The following is a 15,820-nucleotide window of genomic DNA, read 5'->3' on the forward strand; positions in this document are numbered from 1 at the left end:
ACTGTGCTAAGTATATAGGGTATTTTGTAATTATTTCTTTTGAATGCCTTTGTATTTTTACTATTAGTTAGTACTATGAGAGACAGTACATCTACTTGAATTTTTCTAAGTTATCATAGTAAAATACAGCTCAGCACATTATCCTTAACAGTAGTTCCTGTCACAAAATATCTATTTCCCTTCCTGGTAATTTCAACATCATTACACCACTACCAGACTTACTTTTAGGAAATTCAGATCCCGAGGATGCTTTTTGCATAATGAAAAAGAAAAATTTAATCCCTACTTTTCTGTAACTACATAGGGCCTTTTGGGAGAGAAGTATGGGAACATCCGAATACCGGGGGAAGTTGAGTCAGCAGAATTTGAAATGATCCTGGATGCTGCTGTAGAGGCCAAGCTAGAGACAAGGATTTTGGAAGAGTGGTACTGCAGGGATGAGAACGCAGTGCCACCAGCATATTACCTCAGACCAAAATCAGAAATGCTGAAGAACTGCCAGAATACGGTAAGTCACAGTCACCTGCTCACAAAATTTTTCTCTATCCATTACAGTGCCAGTCAGTTCCCAAGGCCAGGCACTTGCTGTTGTCTTTGAATTAGGTTCTACAGCCCTGTCCACACCTGAACAGCTGCTGCTGTGGTGCTCCTTTCCTGTGCGTGGAGAAGGAGCAGCTGCAAAACACCAAGGAACACAACTCCTGCATTGATGTGCTCTCTGATAGCTAGAGCAAGTGAACTTGGGGCATCTGTGAGCTGTTATGGCTAGTGGGACAGTTGTACAGATTTCCTTTCCCTGATGTTGTAACATGGAGAACTCAGGCTCTTCTGCTTTTTACTCTGCATTTACTAGATTTCAATGAACAGGACTTGCAAAGGAAATACACGTTTTCCCTTCTATCCCCATAGAAGAAAATTCTAACAGTCAAACAAGTGCTTAGCACTGTCCTGAGTCAGATATGATACTTTTAACTTATTAACTGTATTATAAGATTTTTCAACATTGTTAATTATCATTTTTAAAGCAGGCATTTGTCTTTAATTGATGATGATAAAAACTGTATCTATTTCTCAGGGTTCAGTTCTACCCCCCTACACATCCAATATATACCTAAGGACATATTTTAGTCTACAAAAAATTAAGTCCTTAAAAGAATTTTCATTTTGAGTGCATATTATATTATTAGGGGTTTTTGTTCTTAAATCTTTGTACTTTTCCTGAAGCTACTGACTAACACAGGACTAAATAAAAAGATGTTCATAACTTAAATGAATTAATATTCATAACTTAACTTAAATTAGATGTTCATAACTTAAAGCTGTAACATAGATGTAACATAACTTAAAGGTGTAACACAGAGTTATGTCTCATAAACTTATAGAAAGTAATAAAAGATACTCAGCTCTGTCAAGAAAGAGTTGCTAGGGAATTTATCATGGAGATTCCACACTCCAAGAAAACTGGACACCCCTGAGATATTTCACCAGCAGTAAATAAAACCTAGCTGCTTTAGAAGAAGCACCAGCATGGCATTTGAAAGATACCATCTGAAAGGATTAGTGAATTTTTATTAGAGTTCCTCTCTGACGACAGTTAAGATTAGTGTTACTGTAGCAATGAATGAATGAACGTAATGTCACATATAATCCTGTATTTTTAAAATATGGTAGCTAATAAAAGGCACTTAATTACAGGTGCCAGGAACCTAATTTTCAGTTCTGAGATCCAAGTTTAAATTATTATCATTATTACATCTCATTAAAGGAGCCATAATTTTAGCAGTATTGCTGCTGCTTTATTATCATTATTTCAGGATTGGTTCTCAAACCCCTCTTTCTATAAAGGTATTATTGGCCTTATTCTTGAAAAATATTGCATTAACTGCCTACACTAAGGATTTAGAAAATACTCCAAGGATCTAACTCTTAAAATTCTGAAGTGGAATACAATATGATCATCTGCAGTATAAAATGTTTAACTTTTATTTATTTTTGTTAGTGTATGTGTTTCTCTGTTACCATGTTATTTTTGGCCTTGAATATTAGACTTCTACTTTCTGAAGTTGTATATGTGTGTATTACACCTACTTTTTAACTATGGATACTTTTAAAAGATGGAATCTTCTTCAACTTTGATGAATGAGAACAAATGGCAAGATATATCAGAAGAGATTAAGAAGATTTTTAAGACTGCTGTGAAATTGCTGTATGAGAAAGGAAAAATGAAACACAGCCAAGCAAAGAGATATCTTTCCTCTGGTAAAGTTCACATTAACAATTTCTATATATTGTCTTTTCTGTCAACCTTTCCACAAACATGAAAATATATTTCTGTTGGCATTTCTCATATAATTAAAGGGGACAAAAAGGTTTGTTGTGCTTGCTTGAGACTAAAACCCATACCAAAGCACCCAACAAATTCTCTGTTTGGTTTTCTTTGGGTTTTTAGAGAGAACAAATACAATCGAGTCTGCCTGTTGGGAGTAGGGCATGTTCTTGTACTGTTTATAAAGAAAAGTTGACAGAGACTCTGTGTTCTCTTTTCATCCCCAGCTATTGAAGATGAACTTGATTTTGCCTTGGGTAAACAAACACCAGCTTTCCTAAAGAAGTGTGTTTGCTACATCCGGAAAATTGCCAACATTGAGCGTTTCGTTAAAATTCCAGAGATGGGAAAATACATGGATGTGGTACATAAAGCTGGGAAGTTTCTACGAGATCCTGAAGCCCATGAGAAACTGATCAAGCTCAGGGATGAATTCATTCCTACCATTGTTGCATCATCCAATCTGAGAGTGTACACATCCGTCACCCACTGTGACATGAAACTGGGTTACTCCCAAGAAGTGGAGAGCCATTACATTGAAGGACTCGGTAAACAGTTTTATGAAGACATGATTGACATAATCCAAGCTACAGTGCAGCAGAACTTTGACACGGAGACAGACATGCTGTACGATGAAGTTCTTCAACACTCGTCGCTATGTAAAACGTACTCCACTTTTTATGAATATAGATGTGAGGCATTAAACATCGTTCACAAATATGTTTTACCTAGAAAAATAGGACACATTAACCCTCTTATCATATATGGAGGACCATGCACAGGGAAAACTCTTCTGTTAGCTGAAGCAGCAAAGAAGGTAAGTACCTTACATCCTAAGGTCACGTTGAGAGCATTACTGTGTGTAAAGGCCAACTTAGTTTAATTCTTTCTTTTCTCAACAGATCTACCAGCCCTCGATATATAAAATAAAAATAACATGTATATTCGGCATATTATTGTACATGTGTGGAGAAAAATATTACCTTTCAATAATAACTTATCTGTATCATGTGCTTAGCCAAAACAAATATAGTTCATCAAAGCTCTTAGAAATCTAATAGGAATCAATATATTTTGAATTAACAATGTATATTTTAGAATTATCTCTTTCCTTCTTGTTACTCTGAGGCCCTAGGAATCCACAGCCATCTAAACATCTTATTTTGGTTTTAAAGATAAATGCAGTATGTCTTATTGTTGCATCCCAGGTTTGGGTTCACATTATGGGTTTTTTCTTTGTTAGTTTTCCAGTTCTCTGTACCCTCGTGCATCCCCCGGGTTTTCCCCTACTCCTGTGATTTCCGTGCCTGTGTTCCCATTCTCGTGGTCCCACTCACCCCAAAGTCTCATGTCCGCCCCTGCCGTGTTCCCATTGGTCGCTGTAGTACACGTCATCACCGCGATGTCTGTACCCATTGGGCGGGAGGGCTCCCCGTCCGCCCTGTCCCTTCCCTATTTGATCCCACTCCTCGGCATGCTCGAGGCCATTTGCGTCCGTGCGAAGCTGGGAGCGAGCTGCAGCTTTTCCATCGCAGCTCTCGCAGCCAATAAAGTATCCAGCCGCCACGCGGACGGATTTGGACGAATTCCCTGCCTCTTTGTTTCTTCCCTCGCGCCGACGGCAAAGCGCAGCCAACAGCCCACCCCAGAGCGCGACAGCAAAAGCGCCCGGAAACTGTAGCGAGCCCCGGCCATGACAAAAAGCTGAGACACCCAAGCCGGGCATTCGGGAGCTGACCGGGGCAGACAAAAGTAAAGAGCAGCCGCGTCTTCCCAAGTCATGCCATCTCATGTTCTCATAACAAACTATTCCAGAATTATTGTAATACACTGGCTACAAATCTATATCTAATAAGCTGCAAAAATACCCATACTTATTTATCTGGTGTATGCTGTTTAAGTCATCGAGCTGAGTACTACAGGGAAGTGAATGAAGCACTTTGTTCAAGGCAGGACAAGATGCAGAAAAAGACCAAGCTGGCATCACCAGACCTAATTCTGCAGATGACAGTTACAACTTTGAGATCCCAGCAGGATGGTCAGAGAATTTAGCATAGTGAGGTGGGAAACAGCCGTATCAGCCAGAAGGAAATGAAGAAGGGAACAATACTGTTTAAAATCCCTGTATCTGCTTCCTGTGGAGTCACATTAGCTGCATGTATGAAATCAGGAGTTGCAACTCAAGATCTCATTTCATATCTGAGTACGTAAGTCAGCCTAGAGACTCTGGTTCTACTTTTCTTTTAAAATACTGTAAAATAACATAAAGTGAGGTGAAGAGATGTAGAACTGAGTGTGTTAGCCTGCACAGACTGGGAAGATTAAAAGAAGCTACATTCCTCACTGGCTTGGAGTGCTCTAACCAAGAAAACTTCAAGAGGTAGATACTTTTTCCTTTTTGTGGCAGTGTTTTAGAGTAAAAGTCAGAGGTACACCAGGGCAAAGTGTAGTTCTATGGGCCAGGGATCTGTACTCTGATCCGTGTCCTCTAGAGACATGTCTTTATACTCGGTCAGAATCAATGCTAAACAGGTTTAGGTGGTAGGCTGGTGTGGCTGACCAAGGATGACATTGTGTAGTGTCTAAGGAAGTCTATTTATAAGAGACTCTATCTACACATTTTCAGAGGTGAGACTCAGATTTTGTGAAGAGTACCCTGGGATTTGTGGAGTACATTCTAGTCATGTCCTCTTAGATGTAAGCCTTTTTGTGCTAAACAAATATGATACACAATTTGCATTTCATTCAGTGCACCCGCCTTGAACTCTGCCAATGAAAGTATTTCTATTCAACCAGTAATATTTTTAAATGTTTATTCATATATAGACTATCACTATTAATAAACGCTGTTACTGTGCTTCACTGAGATATAAACTAAATTATGCTCTATATTCTAGGCCTATTCCTGGTTGCAAGAAGAGATGGGACCAGATTCTGACCCTGTGGTAGTTATAAGATTTTTGGGATCTACTGAAACAAGTACAGATCTAAAGAATATACTTCAAAGCATTTGTGAACAACTAGCAGTCAACTATCGCTGCCTCGTACAAAATTATCCAAAAAAGATTCATGACCTTCGGGACTTGTTCATAAATCTCTTGAATGAGTCTTCATTTCACAGGCCACTGGTGATTATATTTGATGCTTTGGAACAGCTGACAGATAGTGACGATGGTAGAAAGCTCTGGTGGCTTCCCATTCACCTTCCACGTTCAGTACGGATAATTTTGTCAACACTGCCAAACAAGCATGGGATCCTGCAAAAACTGAGGTGCCTTATTCATGAAGAAAGCAACTATATTGAGTTGACTGCAAGGGACAGAAAGATGTGTAGTCAAGTACTGAAACATCAGCTGCTGCGAGTTAAAAGGAAAGTAACATCAGGGCAACAAATCTATGTCAATGAGGCATTCTCCAAGTGCACACTGCCTATGTTTGTGAACTTAACCTTCAGAGAGGTCAGGCACTGGAGATCTCACAAGGATGTGGATGAGTCCTCCCTCTGTGTTACTGTCCATGAAAGCATAGAGCAGTTGTTTTGGTCACTGGAAAACAAGTGTGGGTCAAGACTATTGTCAAGAGCACTTGGCTATATCACTATGTCCAAATCTGGCCTGAGTGAAATGGAACTGGAGGATATTTTAGCCCTTGACAACAGTGTTATGTGTGAACTGAATGAGAGAGTCAGAGAAAGTAACCCATTGAGAATTCCATATATATACATTGCAAGACTTAAGGAGGGCTTACAGGGGTATTTAATAGAGCGACAGGTGAAAAATGTAACGCTGCTTCTTTGGGCAAATAGGCACTTGCAACTAATTGCCCAGAAATTGTACCTGCACAATGAAGAAGACTTGCGTGAAATGCACACAGTCATGGCAGAGTATTTCCTTGGTGTTTGGTCAGGTGGACGAAGAAAACCTTTTTACAGCAATGACCAATATCTGAGTGGTTGTCCTGACCGTGACAGTAGAGGCCTGAATGAGGATGAAAAGCACTGCGTGGATCAGGCGGCTTTTGACAGGCAGGCTCCAGATCAGCCATGGGTCTTTCAGTGTAACCCATTGGAACCGGATATCTTTTTTATTAATCACAGAAAAATGACAGAGCTTATTCATCACTTAACAAGATGTGGAAGAACTGATGATCTTCTGTACGGAGTCATCATGAATTTCAGCTGGCTGTACACCATGATTAGAATAGGGCAGTTTGATAAAGCACTTTCTGACATAGAACTAGCTTACACTTACTCTCAAGAAAAGGAGCTGAAATTTCTGGCCAGTACCCTCCGCAGTATAAAGTTCAAAGTAGTAAAATACCCAGGTTCACTCTCCGCTGAATTGCAGCAGAGACTTCTCCCAGTAGTAAGTTCATTGCCCAAACTCAGACATCTCCTTCTAGAATGTGACAAGGATGGACCCAAGTACTGCTCTATTGTCCCTTTGCATTCCTCCATGGATGTGACTTATAGCCCCGAGCGCCTACCGCTGTCATCCAGCTGCATGCATGTCACTGAGATTTTGCCTACATTTAATCCCAGCACAATTATTGCTGCTTTGGAAAACGGCTCCATTAGCACTTGGGATGTAGAAACCCGCCAGTTACTAAGGCAAATTACAACAGCTCCATCTGTTATCTTAGGGATGAAGCTTACTAGTGATGAAAAGTATCTTGTAGTAGCTACAACAAACAACACTCTTTTGATATATGATAACATAAACTCCTGTCTTCTTTCTGAGGTGGAAATTAAGGGGTCAAAACACTGTGGAATTGCAGGGGACTCCAGTTTTATAAATGGATTTACATTATCTGTCAACCATGCTCTTGCTTGGCTGGAGGCCAGTAAAGATGTTACTGTAATAGATCTGATTTATGGTTGGCCTCTCTATCACTTCCACTGCTGGTACGAAGTGACCTGTGTGCAGTGTTCTCCAGATGGAGTTTATGCATTCTGCGGGCAGTATTTGAACACCGCAACCATTTTCCACTTGGGCAGTGGAGAGAAGCTGACCACTGTGACCTCTGAATTTTCAAGTGGATTTGTGAAATTCCTTCTCATTTTGGACACAGCCCAAGAAATGGTGATGGTGGACAGTGAGGGTAGCCTCTCTGTTTGGAATACAGAGGAAATTGCAAAACCCCAGCTTACAGATGACTTTGACTGCAGAAGAGAAGACAGCGAAGTTGTCAGCATAGAGCTTTCTGAAGACCAAAGTGCAATTTTAATTTGTAAGGCTCTCAGCATTGAACTTCTTGACACTCATGTGTGGAAGGTGGCTGAAAAGTTTAGAGCTAAACACAATGAGCGTTTTATATCTGCCGTGTTGTCCAAAAATGGCAACTGTATAATTGCTTCAATGGAAAATACCTCAGCCATTTTTGTTTGGAGAAGAGATACTGGACAGTGTATGGCAAGCTTACAGGAAATCTCAGGAACTATAGTCAGGCTAATTAAATCAAATCATCATAACATGCTGCTATCCTTATCCACCAGTGGTGTCCTTTCTATCTGGGATATAGACATCATAACTGCTATGTCCAATATTGACAAATCTGGCAAACCCATCCAAAGACTGGTCTTGCCAGCCAGAGGTGAATTAATATACACGTTGGATGGATCAGATTCCGTCCATAAGTGGAACTTCAGCACTGGATTTATTGAAGCTGTGTTCAAGCATGAAGGTATTGTTGAAAACTGTGTGCTGACCTCTTCTGGAGAGATAATGGTTACATCAGATGATAAATGCAGCCAATATGTATGGCACACGGTTAGTGGTGAAAATATCTTTCGCATTAATGGACAAAGAATCTCAGAGCTAATGATTACACATAATGATCAGTTTGTAGTCTCTCTTTGCGAGCAAAATGCATCCAGAGTTTGGCGACTGGCTACAGGACATAGGGTTTGCAATATTCTAGTTGCCTTACAGAATGCATTTATAACAACTGCAAATACATTTGTAGTTGGAATGGCAAAGAACAAAGTGTTGGCAGTGAGTCTCTGGACAGGCAGTATAACAAAGAAGTTTTGCTGTGATGATGGCGCAAGCATTGTGGATATTAAGTTGATACCAGACTGCCCAGATATTATAGTATTTATAACATCTACTGAAAGTGTGAACATCTGGAGCCTAACAGAGGAAGTCATCTGCAGACGTGTACAATTACCTACGAATTTCTTAAAAAAATTGGAAGACTTTGAAATATCTCCAAATGGGAAGCTAGGAATTATAACCCGTGGTGATGAGAACATCAATGTGCTTGATTTACACAGCGGAAAACTTCGTGTGGTTCACGCTCCGGGTGTCATCTGGCGGCAGAGGCTGTCTCGTGATGGCCGCTACCTGGTGTACATTTGTTGCCGTGGGGAAGAAGATGATGACAATGGTGCAGTCTCTAGTTTAATTGTAATGAGGCTAGCAGATGGCAAAAACATCGGTGCCTGTTCTCTTTATAAAACTCCCACTTTTCTTGCACTCTCACAGAGACATTTAAACATTATTATTGGATTTGATGATGGAAGTATAGGTACTTACACTGTAGTGGATCGAGTTGATGCTGCACTGAAAATCAAAATTGCTACTTCAAACAGCCGTCAGATTTTCAACAATGCAACACAAGTGATTAGGCCAAAGTGTCACAATTACAGTTTCAAAGTGACTGCAGACTGCATTTGGAGGGAATCAACAGAAGTATTTGCAAGGGATAGCCCCATTACAGTTACAGAAGCTGAGGTGAGTGAAGCAACACCAACCAAAAGACACAGCTACTGCTATGAGAAAGTGTGCTCAGCCATAGATTGCAGACATAGTTTTGCATCTGACAACTGAGTAACCATCTGGGCGAGCTTATCTGAACAGTATAGTTGCTTAGGTATGTCTTCTGAATTCATGTAAAAATCAGTGCATTTCTTGGAAGACAGATATAAACAGCAGAGGGCAGACCAGCTGTTTCTTCCTGTCTTACATTTCTGTAAACATAAAAGCAAACATAAAGCAAATGGGCTGCAGGGTTTTTTTTAATTTCGGAATACAAGGTTTAGTCCAGAATTTCACCAGGGCCTTGATTAAAAATTTCTAGCAATACTATCAAAATTGTTATGCTATTACAGAAGTTAGGTGATCGTATCTATGGTTGACAGACTGTTTTAACTAGAGCTAAAGCTCTAAGTGATTGGTGAGAAGTCAAACCACTGTTTTATATTCCAAGTCACCTAGATGGTTCTATAGCTAACAGTCAACTTTATACCCACTTGCAAAAATGTGGTTTTCTGCTTGATGGTGCAATGACAAGATGTCACCTGCCAACCTGGAACACTTGATACATTCCATCATCATTTTAAAAATACCTACTTTTATTTTTCTTTTTAATTGGGTTTAATCTTTGGGCTGAAAGGAGTAGGTGCCAGTCAGCTGCTAACTTGTCAGCATGTGAGGCAACAAGTATTTGTTCACCTCAATGAACAGAATGAAAGCTTTTTTTTTTAAATTGCATGCAGGGATATCAGGTTTCTGTATTGTGATAAAAATTATAAAAGTCCTGAGTTCTAAAGGAAGTATAGGGATTGGGGTTTTATTTTTGGTTTGGGGAAATGTTTCGTCTTCATAGTGTGTATTAGTACAGGTCGTAATCAAAAATTTTCAAAGAGAAGGGGCGTTACTGATGAATACTTAAAGACATTAATTTCTTTATGTTAAAAGGTTGCTGTCCATTTTGTTGTAAGAAAGTCTAGAGTATCTCCTATGTCTCTAAAGTAATCCTGGTAGTTTTCAGACATGCCATGTATTAGTCCTTATAACATTTGCCTTAGTATTGTTTCTCTTCTTTCCCATGATAAATACAGATCAAATGACCAAACACTCTGAGACTGTGTATCTGCTGAAATATTCCACTAGATGTAAAGGCTGTCAACGGGTCCCTTCTTAGTCCAGTTTGTAATGGGTTTTTCTTACTCTCACATGCATACAACCTTCACTTTCTGCTTTAGAAACTGTTCTGAGCCTTTTGTACAGTTTTACCAGTTTCAAGGCAGAAATTGTGAAATAATGACAAATGCTGTAAAAAAAATTTACATTTTCCTAAGTAAAAAATAAACTGGACAACATCTGAAAGCGTAAGAAAATTTTCCCCTACTTACATATCTTAAAGATGGCACACCCATGGGAGTATTTTCAAATTATTTAAACAAAATAATCTTATTTTTAAAATCAGAACTCCATATCACAAATTTCCAAGAAATGAATGCTAAGCTAGAACTTAATGTAGTGTGTGAATGTTCAATGTACAAGCCAATATAGTATATTAAGTGACTTGAATGATTTTTCCTAACTGGTTTGCAACTAATAGATCATATTGAATGTTTTTATGTAAACTTTGTATTGTTGGGAGAACCTACCCAATCAGAGATTTATATTTTCATAAATGTCAAATTTAGTTAAATTTTGTTACAGAGTTGTTAAACTAGAAATCTATTGCAGTCTTCTAACAAATATACAGTCTTGTGTATGCATTGTTTGTACTAATAAACTGTGGAAGCAGACTTGTGTGTGTCCCTTAATTTCATGGAAATTCCACTCTGGCAGAGGGACATGTGGTCTTGACAGCTTCCTTTGGCCTGTACATAAATAATTTTTAAGGACAATATTGATAAGGAAAAATTCCAGTATTTCTCCCATTGCAGCTAACTAAATCAAGCATTCAAAATACAATGAGATTTGCCATTAGATTTTACCATTTTTAGATTATGTTTATTACTAGATTGCATACTGACAGTATGCAAATCAACAGACATGAAGGCTTTTGTCACCAACTCGATAAAAAGCACCAAAAAAAGGGACCTGAAACCCCACTCTGATTCAGACCTGTGAAGCTATGGGAAGAGACACCACAGTTCCCAGGATCCTGTCCCAAAGGAGGCAGCTTCCACCTTCTTTCAAACACGGTGCATGACTTAAGCGTTTTGGCCCTGAACTCCCTGTCCATAACCAGTGTAATATTGGAAAGTTAGTTCTTTCAATATCTTGGAAGGGTAAAATACATGCTCTGTCTGCCAGGAGAGTGGCTGATTTGTAATTACATTACATTCTGTGATGTAATCACAGAACCACAGAATATCCTGAGTTGGAAGGGACCCCCAGCGATCATCAAGTCCAACTCCTACCTTTGGACAGGACACTCCACAGAATTACGCCTTGTGCCTAACCTATCTCATTCAGCTTGCCAGCTTTCTGAATCAATTTCTCAGGGGTCAGACTCCTCACATTGAACCTATGCAGCAGACACAGGGTTCTGAATGGCTGCAGGCTGCTGATACTTGCTACTGTAAGAGTGACTGCTCCACAGCCCTTCCCAAATCTGTCCCCAAGTATGTGTATCCAGTGGTACTGAGACAAAGTATTTTCTCCAGTAATGAGCCATCCAAATACCAAGTGCTGTTCTACCCCTACACAGGAATAGTGCAATTTACTTTTTATTAATAAGCACTATTTGCATCTCTAGAACAAAGCTTTCATTTATCTTTTAGATAAAGTGCATCTATAAACAAGCTCAGGTGGAGTATGTATTTTCTGACACAGAAGATTCTAGGAACAGGCTGTAGCTGCAAGACAGCTTTAACAGGGAATTAGCCGGAAATTCTTAGGCAGACAAAGGTAAGCCAGAGGTCAGCTAGAAAAAATATTTTTATCAGTCATTTCCTTTGCACCACAGCTGGGGAATGCATGGCCCGTGACTTCATTTCAAACAGCCTGTGGCTGTTTGACTTTTTTTCACGTTATTATCAGATAACATCAAAATGTGTGTTAACATGTAGCCTGGAAAAGTTTGCATTCAGAAGGCATTCAGGTTCCAGTGGCTCCCCAGCCCTGATTTTTCCATGATGCACACTCAAGCCCTTTACCTGCAGAAACAAAAGTATTGGCCATTTTGCATTGAGAATTTAAAGCAAATATTGATTGCTGGAATGGTGTTAGTATGCAGAGGGGACTGTTTCAGCTTAAAACCCTGAGAGTTTGCTCTGTGTCAAAAACTATTAATGTGTCTGTATAATACCTCATAAAATGGATCCTCTGGGGCCCTTTCATAAAGCTGCTAACAACAATCTGCATTATTTCATTTTATTTATTAAAGATTTATAAATACATCTTTTAATATAAATATTAAGACTGCCAAAGGACAGACTTCTGAAATCTATTTTTATTTCTTCTATTTTTTTATTTCTAATCTATTTTTTATTTCTTCGTTATACTTTTAATGCATTTTTCAATATAATCATAAAATTGATCTTGTAGTCATCCAGGTGTGGACTAGAGCCTCTGGATAGGTTTCATGAACAAGGGTTTGTTACTGAGAAATATTATAAAGTATTTACACTACAAATATAACCTACTTCAGGTTCTTGTAGCCTGTTATGGACATTACTCTTCCTAGAGCACCACATAACTGCAGGGAGACCAGTGAGCTACGTTTTTTCCTGTGGTTTACCTTCCCAGCCTGGTTACAGAACACCATTCCTTGCATTTTGGAGGTAGTCTCCTGACTTTTATGACGTGAACTGATGCTCTCAGTGTGGGTCCAATTCATAATCTCAATTTCAACCGGCAGGTCAAAGGCTGCAGGAATAGTCATCACGATCCTTCCCAAGGCAGGATGAGGCCTTTTATCATGTGTTTCACCAGAAGGGGCAGTTTGAACCATCACCCTTCTGTGAAAAGGGGTCTTTCACTATCAAGGACAAGCTATACAGTGCTCAATTCACTTGCAAACAGAAGCCAATAAGCAGAAGAGTGTGATGGAATGTTTCCAGTCCAGTATAACCTGCTCTTAAAATCACACATTTCCCCAAGTGATGGCTAAAATCTGCCCCTACCTAGATCTTCTCCCTGCCTCTGCTGTCATCCCAGACCTATGCTGCCCCTGCTTGCCCGGGTGGGTGAAGATCCCTTCCCGCCTCAGCAAAGCCCCTCATTGTTCCCAGCCATGGTACACTCTCCATTTGCAGTGCCTGCTCTTTTGGTGATAGCTCACTGGGTTCTTCTCCAGCCTCAGCAGGGAATATACAAAAATGGATTTAAGGCGTGTTCACATGTTCCCACTGTCAGAGCTTTCACCACATAGTACTGTATAAATAAAATCATCTGCCTGCTCTCCTACTACATCTCTGATTACACATGCATTTCAGTGCATGTGAGAAAGCTTCTAGACTAAAATAGATCTAGTTAGCATATTTAAAGTGATATACAGAGAATTGCAAGGTGAGAGATGAAGCAAAAATCCAGACATGTTGTAGCACAGATGAAAACAGAACATCCCCAAAGCATGGGGATGGTTTGCTGCCATTTGTCTACATTATCCCATTGCTCACTAGTAAATAGCCCGGCACTTCCCACAGTAATATCACACTGACAACAGCATATGAAGTCATAAAGTTAGCCTTTTAGGCTGCAGTTTTTCGAGGCAGCCTTCTATCTCAGCAGGAACGTTCTCCAGAAAACCACAGCCAAAACAGTAGACTAAGGTACAAGAACGAGATTAGAGGGAAAAGAGGATTTCTGAAGGCTGAATGTCTCAACTACTTTTCCCTTGAAAAAGTATCACACCCATGTTATTGAACAAGCACTATGGATTGGTGAGACAAGTGATCATTTCCTGCAGGACACATCTGTGAAAACCTGTCAGGCAATGAAGCCAAAAAGATCCCAGCAGTTCGCACATACAGAAAACGATAGGTTTCAGAAGCACAGCACGGTTGGGATTGCAGGGGCTGGGGCAGAACTGCTCTACTACGACAGGAATACCGGGTGCTGGTTCGAGAAATCTCAAGAATGAACAGTCTGTGGAACAACAAAAAGTACAGTAGCCGTGGAAAGGGCCTGAAAAGGATGCCAAGTATCAGGAGAAGGGGGAAGGCAGTCTCACTGTGTTTGCTCTGAATAGCCTCCTGGCTTAAAACGCAGCTTTTCGACTGGACATTTCTCGGCCTGTTATCCCACCTCATTAGCCCAGCAGCCGCAAGAACAATGATAAAATACCACAGGCAAAATACCACCGAGCTGGCCATGGGGTGACCTCCGGCTGGGCAGGACCATAAGGCCGGTCCAGCACACTCTGTGCACAGGGCTGCTCACAGCTGCAGATCCGTGCTGCAGGGTAGCCCTGAACTGCCTGCATCTCCCGCCTCCATCACCTTCCCTCACAACCTGGGGATATGTTAGCCTGACAGTCCTTTATTTACTGAGCAGAAGGCCTTTGGAGAGTTTAGTGAAGGCTTTGTACTAAGAAACTTCCTGGCTCTTCAAGTCCATTTTCAGCTAAAACTAATGGTTTGCAGGAGAAAAATATTTTAAATGTGCCAAAGACCTGCTGCAATCTTTGCAGCACACTAAGTCATAGCCTGCAAATGATGCTTGGTCTTCACGTTATGACTTAGTTGTCTGCTCAAAATAAGAATATCCAAAGCATTTGGATATTTCTTTGCTGGCACATGACGTTTCGGCCCCTACGTGTGCTGGCTCCTGCAGCGGCAGGCTGGGGCCAGGTGGCGCATCCGAGTCCCTGCTCCGGGCACGGGACCTGCCGGCCCCAGCCCGCTGCTGACAGGAGTTTGACAGCCTCGGCTTCAGCTCACTGCAGAGGACACGAGGGGACGTACGGCAGGGCAAACCAAGCCCTTGCTGATTTTAATCCAGCACCCTCCTTCCACAGGGAAGGCGAGGATGCAATCCCTGCAAGGCAGGGAGGCAACTGTAAATCCGGCATTATTTAGACTGAGAACAGCACGCCTACTCAATGCAGCAGCCAAACTTCATTTAAGTGCAACCATGAGGCTTAACACCAAAAAAAAAAAAAAAAAAAAAAAAAAAAAAGGGGAAAAAGCCCCCACAAACATCAACAACCACACCCTAAGGGTATCGAGAAGGCTTTGTTAGCCCTGCTTTGCACCCCCCCGCTGCGACACAGGCAATCTTAGTGCCAGTTCTTTCCCGGAGGTTGTTTTACAGTTCCCAGGTATATCGACATACCTTCAAGATCGCACATGACCTAGGTGCTTGCCTAACTTAAACCTCTCCTCCTGTACAGGGAAATCTCTCTCAGCTGGTTGTGGCAACAGAACATCTTTCATATCACTTCTGGAAACACCACACTCAAATCAAAATGACTCCAGGAAAGTCGGCACCTTTCAAAGGTAAATGTGACGCGATGCCTGCAAATACACCTCAGAGCTGAATTTCTCTTTAGAAAATCCCACAAACAGTAGGGAATAAATGTCATTGCCAGGCAACATGCAACAGAGGAATTTTCTGCCAAATCCCTCCAGCACTGTTTGTGATATGGGGAGATTTAATTTAAAGAATATGCAAATAGCAGCATGAATACACTGACAGGCTCGGGCTTTGTTGTGGTCGCTGTGACTGTCCCGGAGGAAAGGAATTATGCGGCACGTGTTCTTCCGCTTCTCCTTCTTCTAACCCTGGCCAGAAAACGGTGAGTTCTACC

General features: G+C 40.7%; 2 protein-coding genes across 7 annotated transcripts in view; both read left to right on the forward strand.

Annotated features, from left to right (window-relative positions):
- The window catches only part of NWD2 (NACHT and WD repeat domain containing 2), a 52,922-nt gene extending 42,057 nt beyond the window's left edge, over positions 1-10,865 (forward strand). For all 3 annotated transcript variants that reach the window (XM_068188845.1, XM_068188846.1, XM_068188847.1), the window contains 4 exons: positions 305-508; positions 2,115-2,259; positions 2,554-3,143; positions 5,224-10,865. In XM_068188845.1, coding sequence (XP_068044946.1) covers positions 305-508; positions 2,115-2,259; positions 2,554-3,143; positions 5,224-9,156 — 4,872 coding nt within the window. In that variant the 3' untranslated portion in view covers positions 9,157-10,865. The remainder of the gene's footprint in view (positions 1-304; positions 509-2,114; positions 2,260-2,553; positions 3,144-5,223) is intronic.
- A 4,347-nt stretch (positions 10,866-15,212) lies between these two features.
- The window catches only part of C4H4orf19 (chromosome 4 C4orf19 homolog), a 41,578-nt gene continuing 40,970 nt past the window's right edge, over positions 15,213-15,820 (forward strand). For all 4 annotated transcript variants that reach the window (XM_068188852.1, XM_068188851.1, XM_068188854.1 and 1 more), the window contains exon 1: positions 15,213-15,808. The gene's annotated coding sequence lies outside the window, so the exon portion shown is untranslated. The remainder of the gene's footprint in view (positions 15,809-15,820) is intronic.

This window comes from Anomalospiza imberbis, chromosome 4 (genome assembly GCF_031753505.1).
Source record: "Anomalospiza imberbis isolate Cuckoo-Finch-1a 21T00152 chromosome 4, ASM3175350v1, whole genome shotgun sequence".
In the NCBI taxonomy this organism is placed as follows: Eukaryota; Metazoa; Chordata; class Aves; order Passeriformes; family Viduidae; genus Anomalospiza; species Anomalospiza imberbis.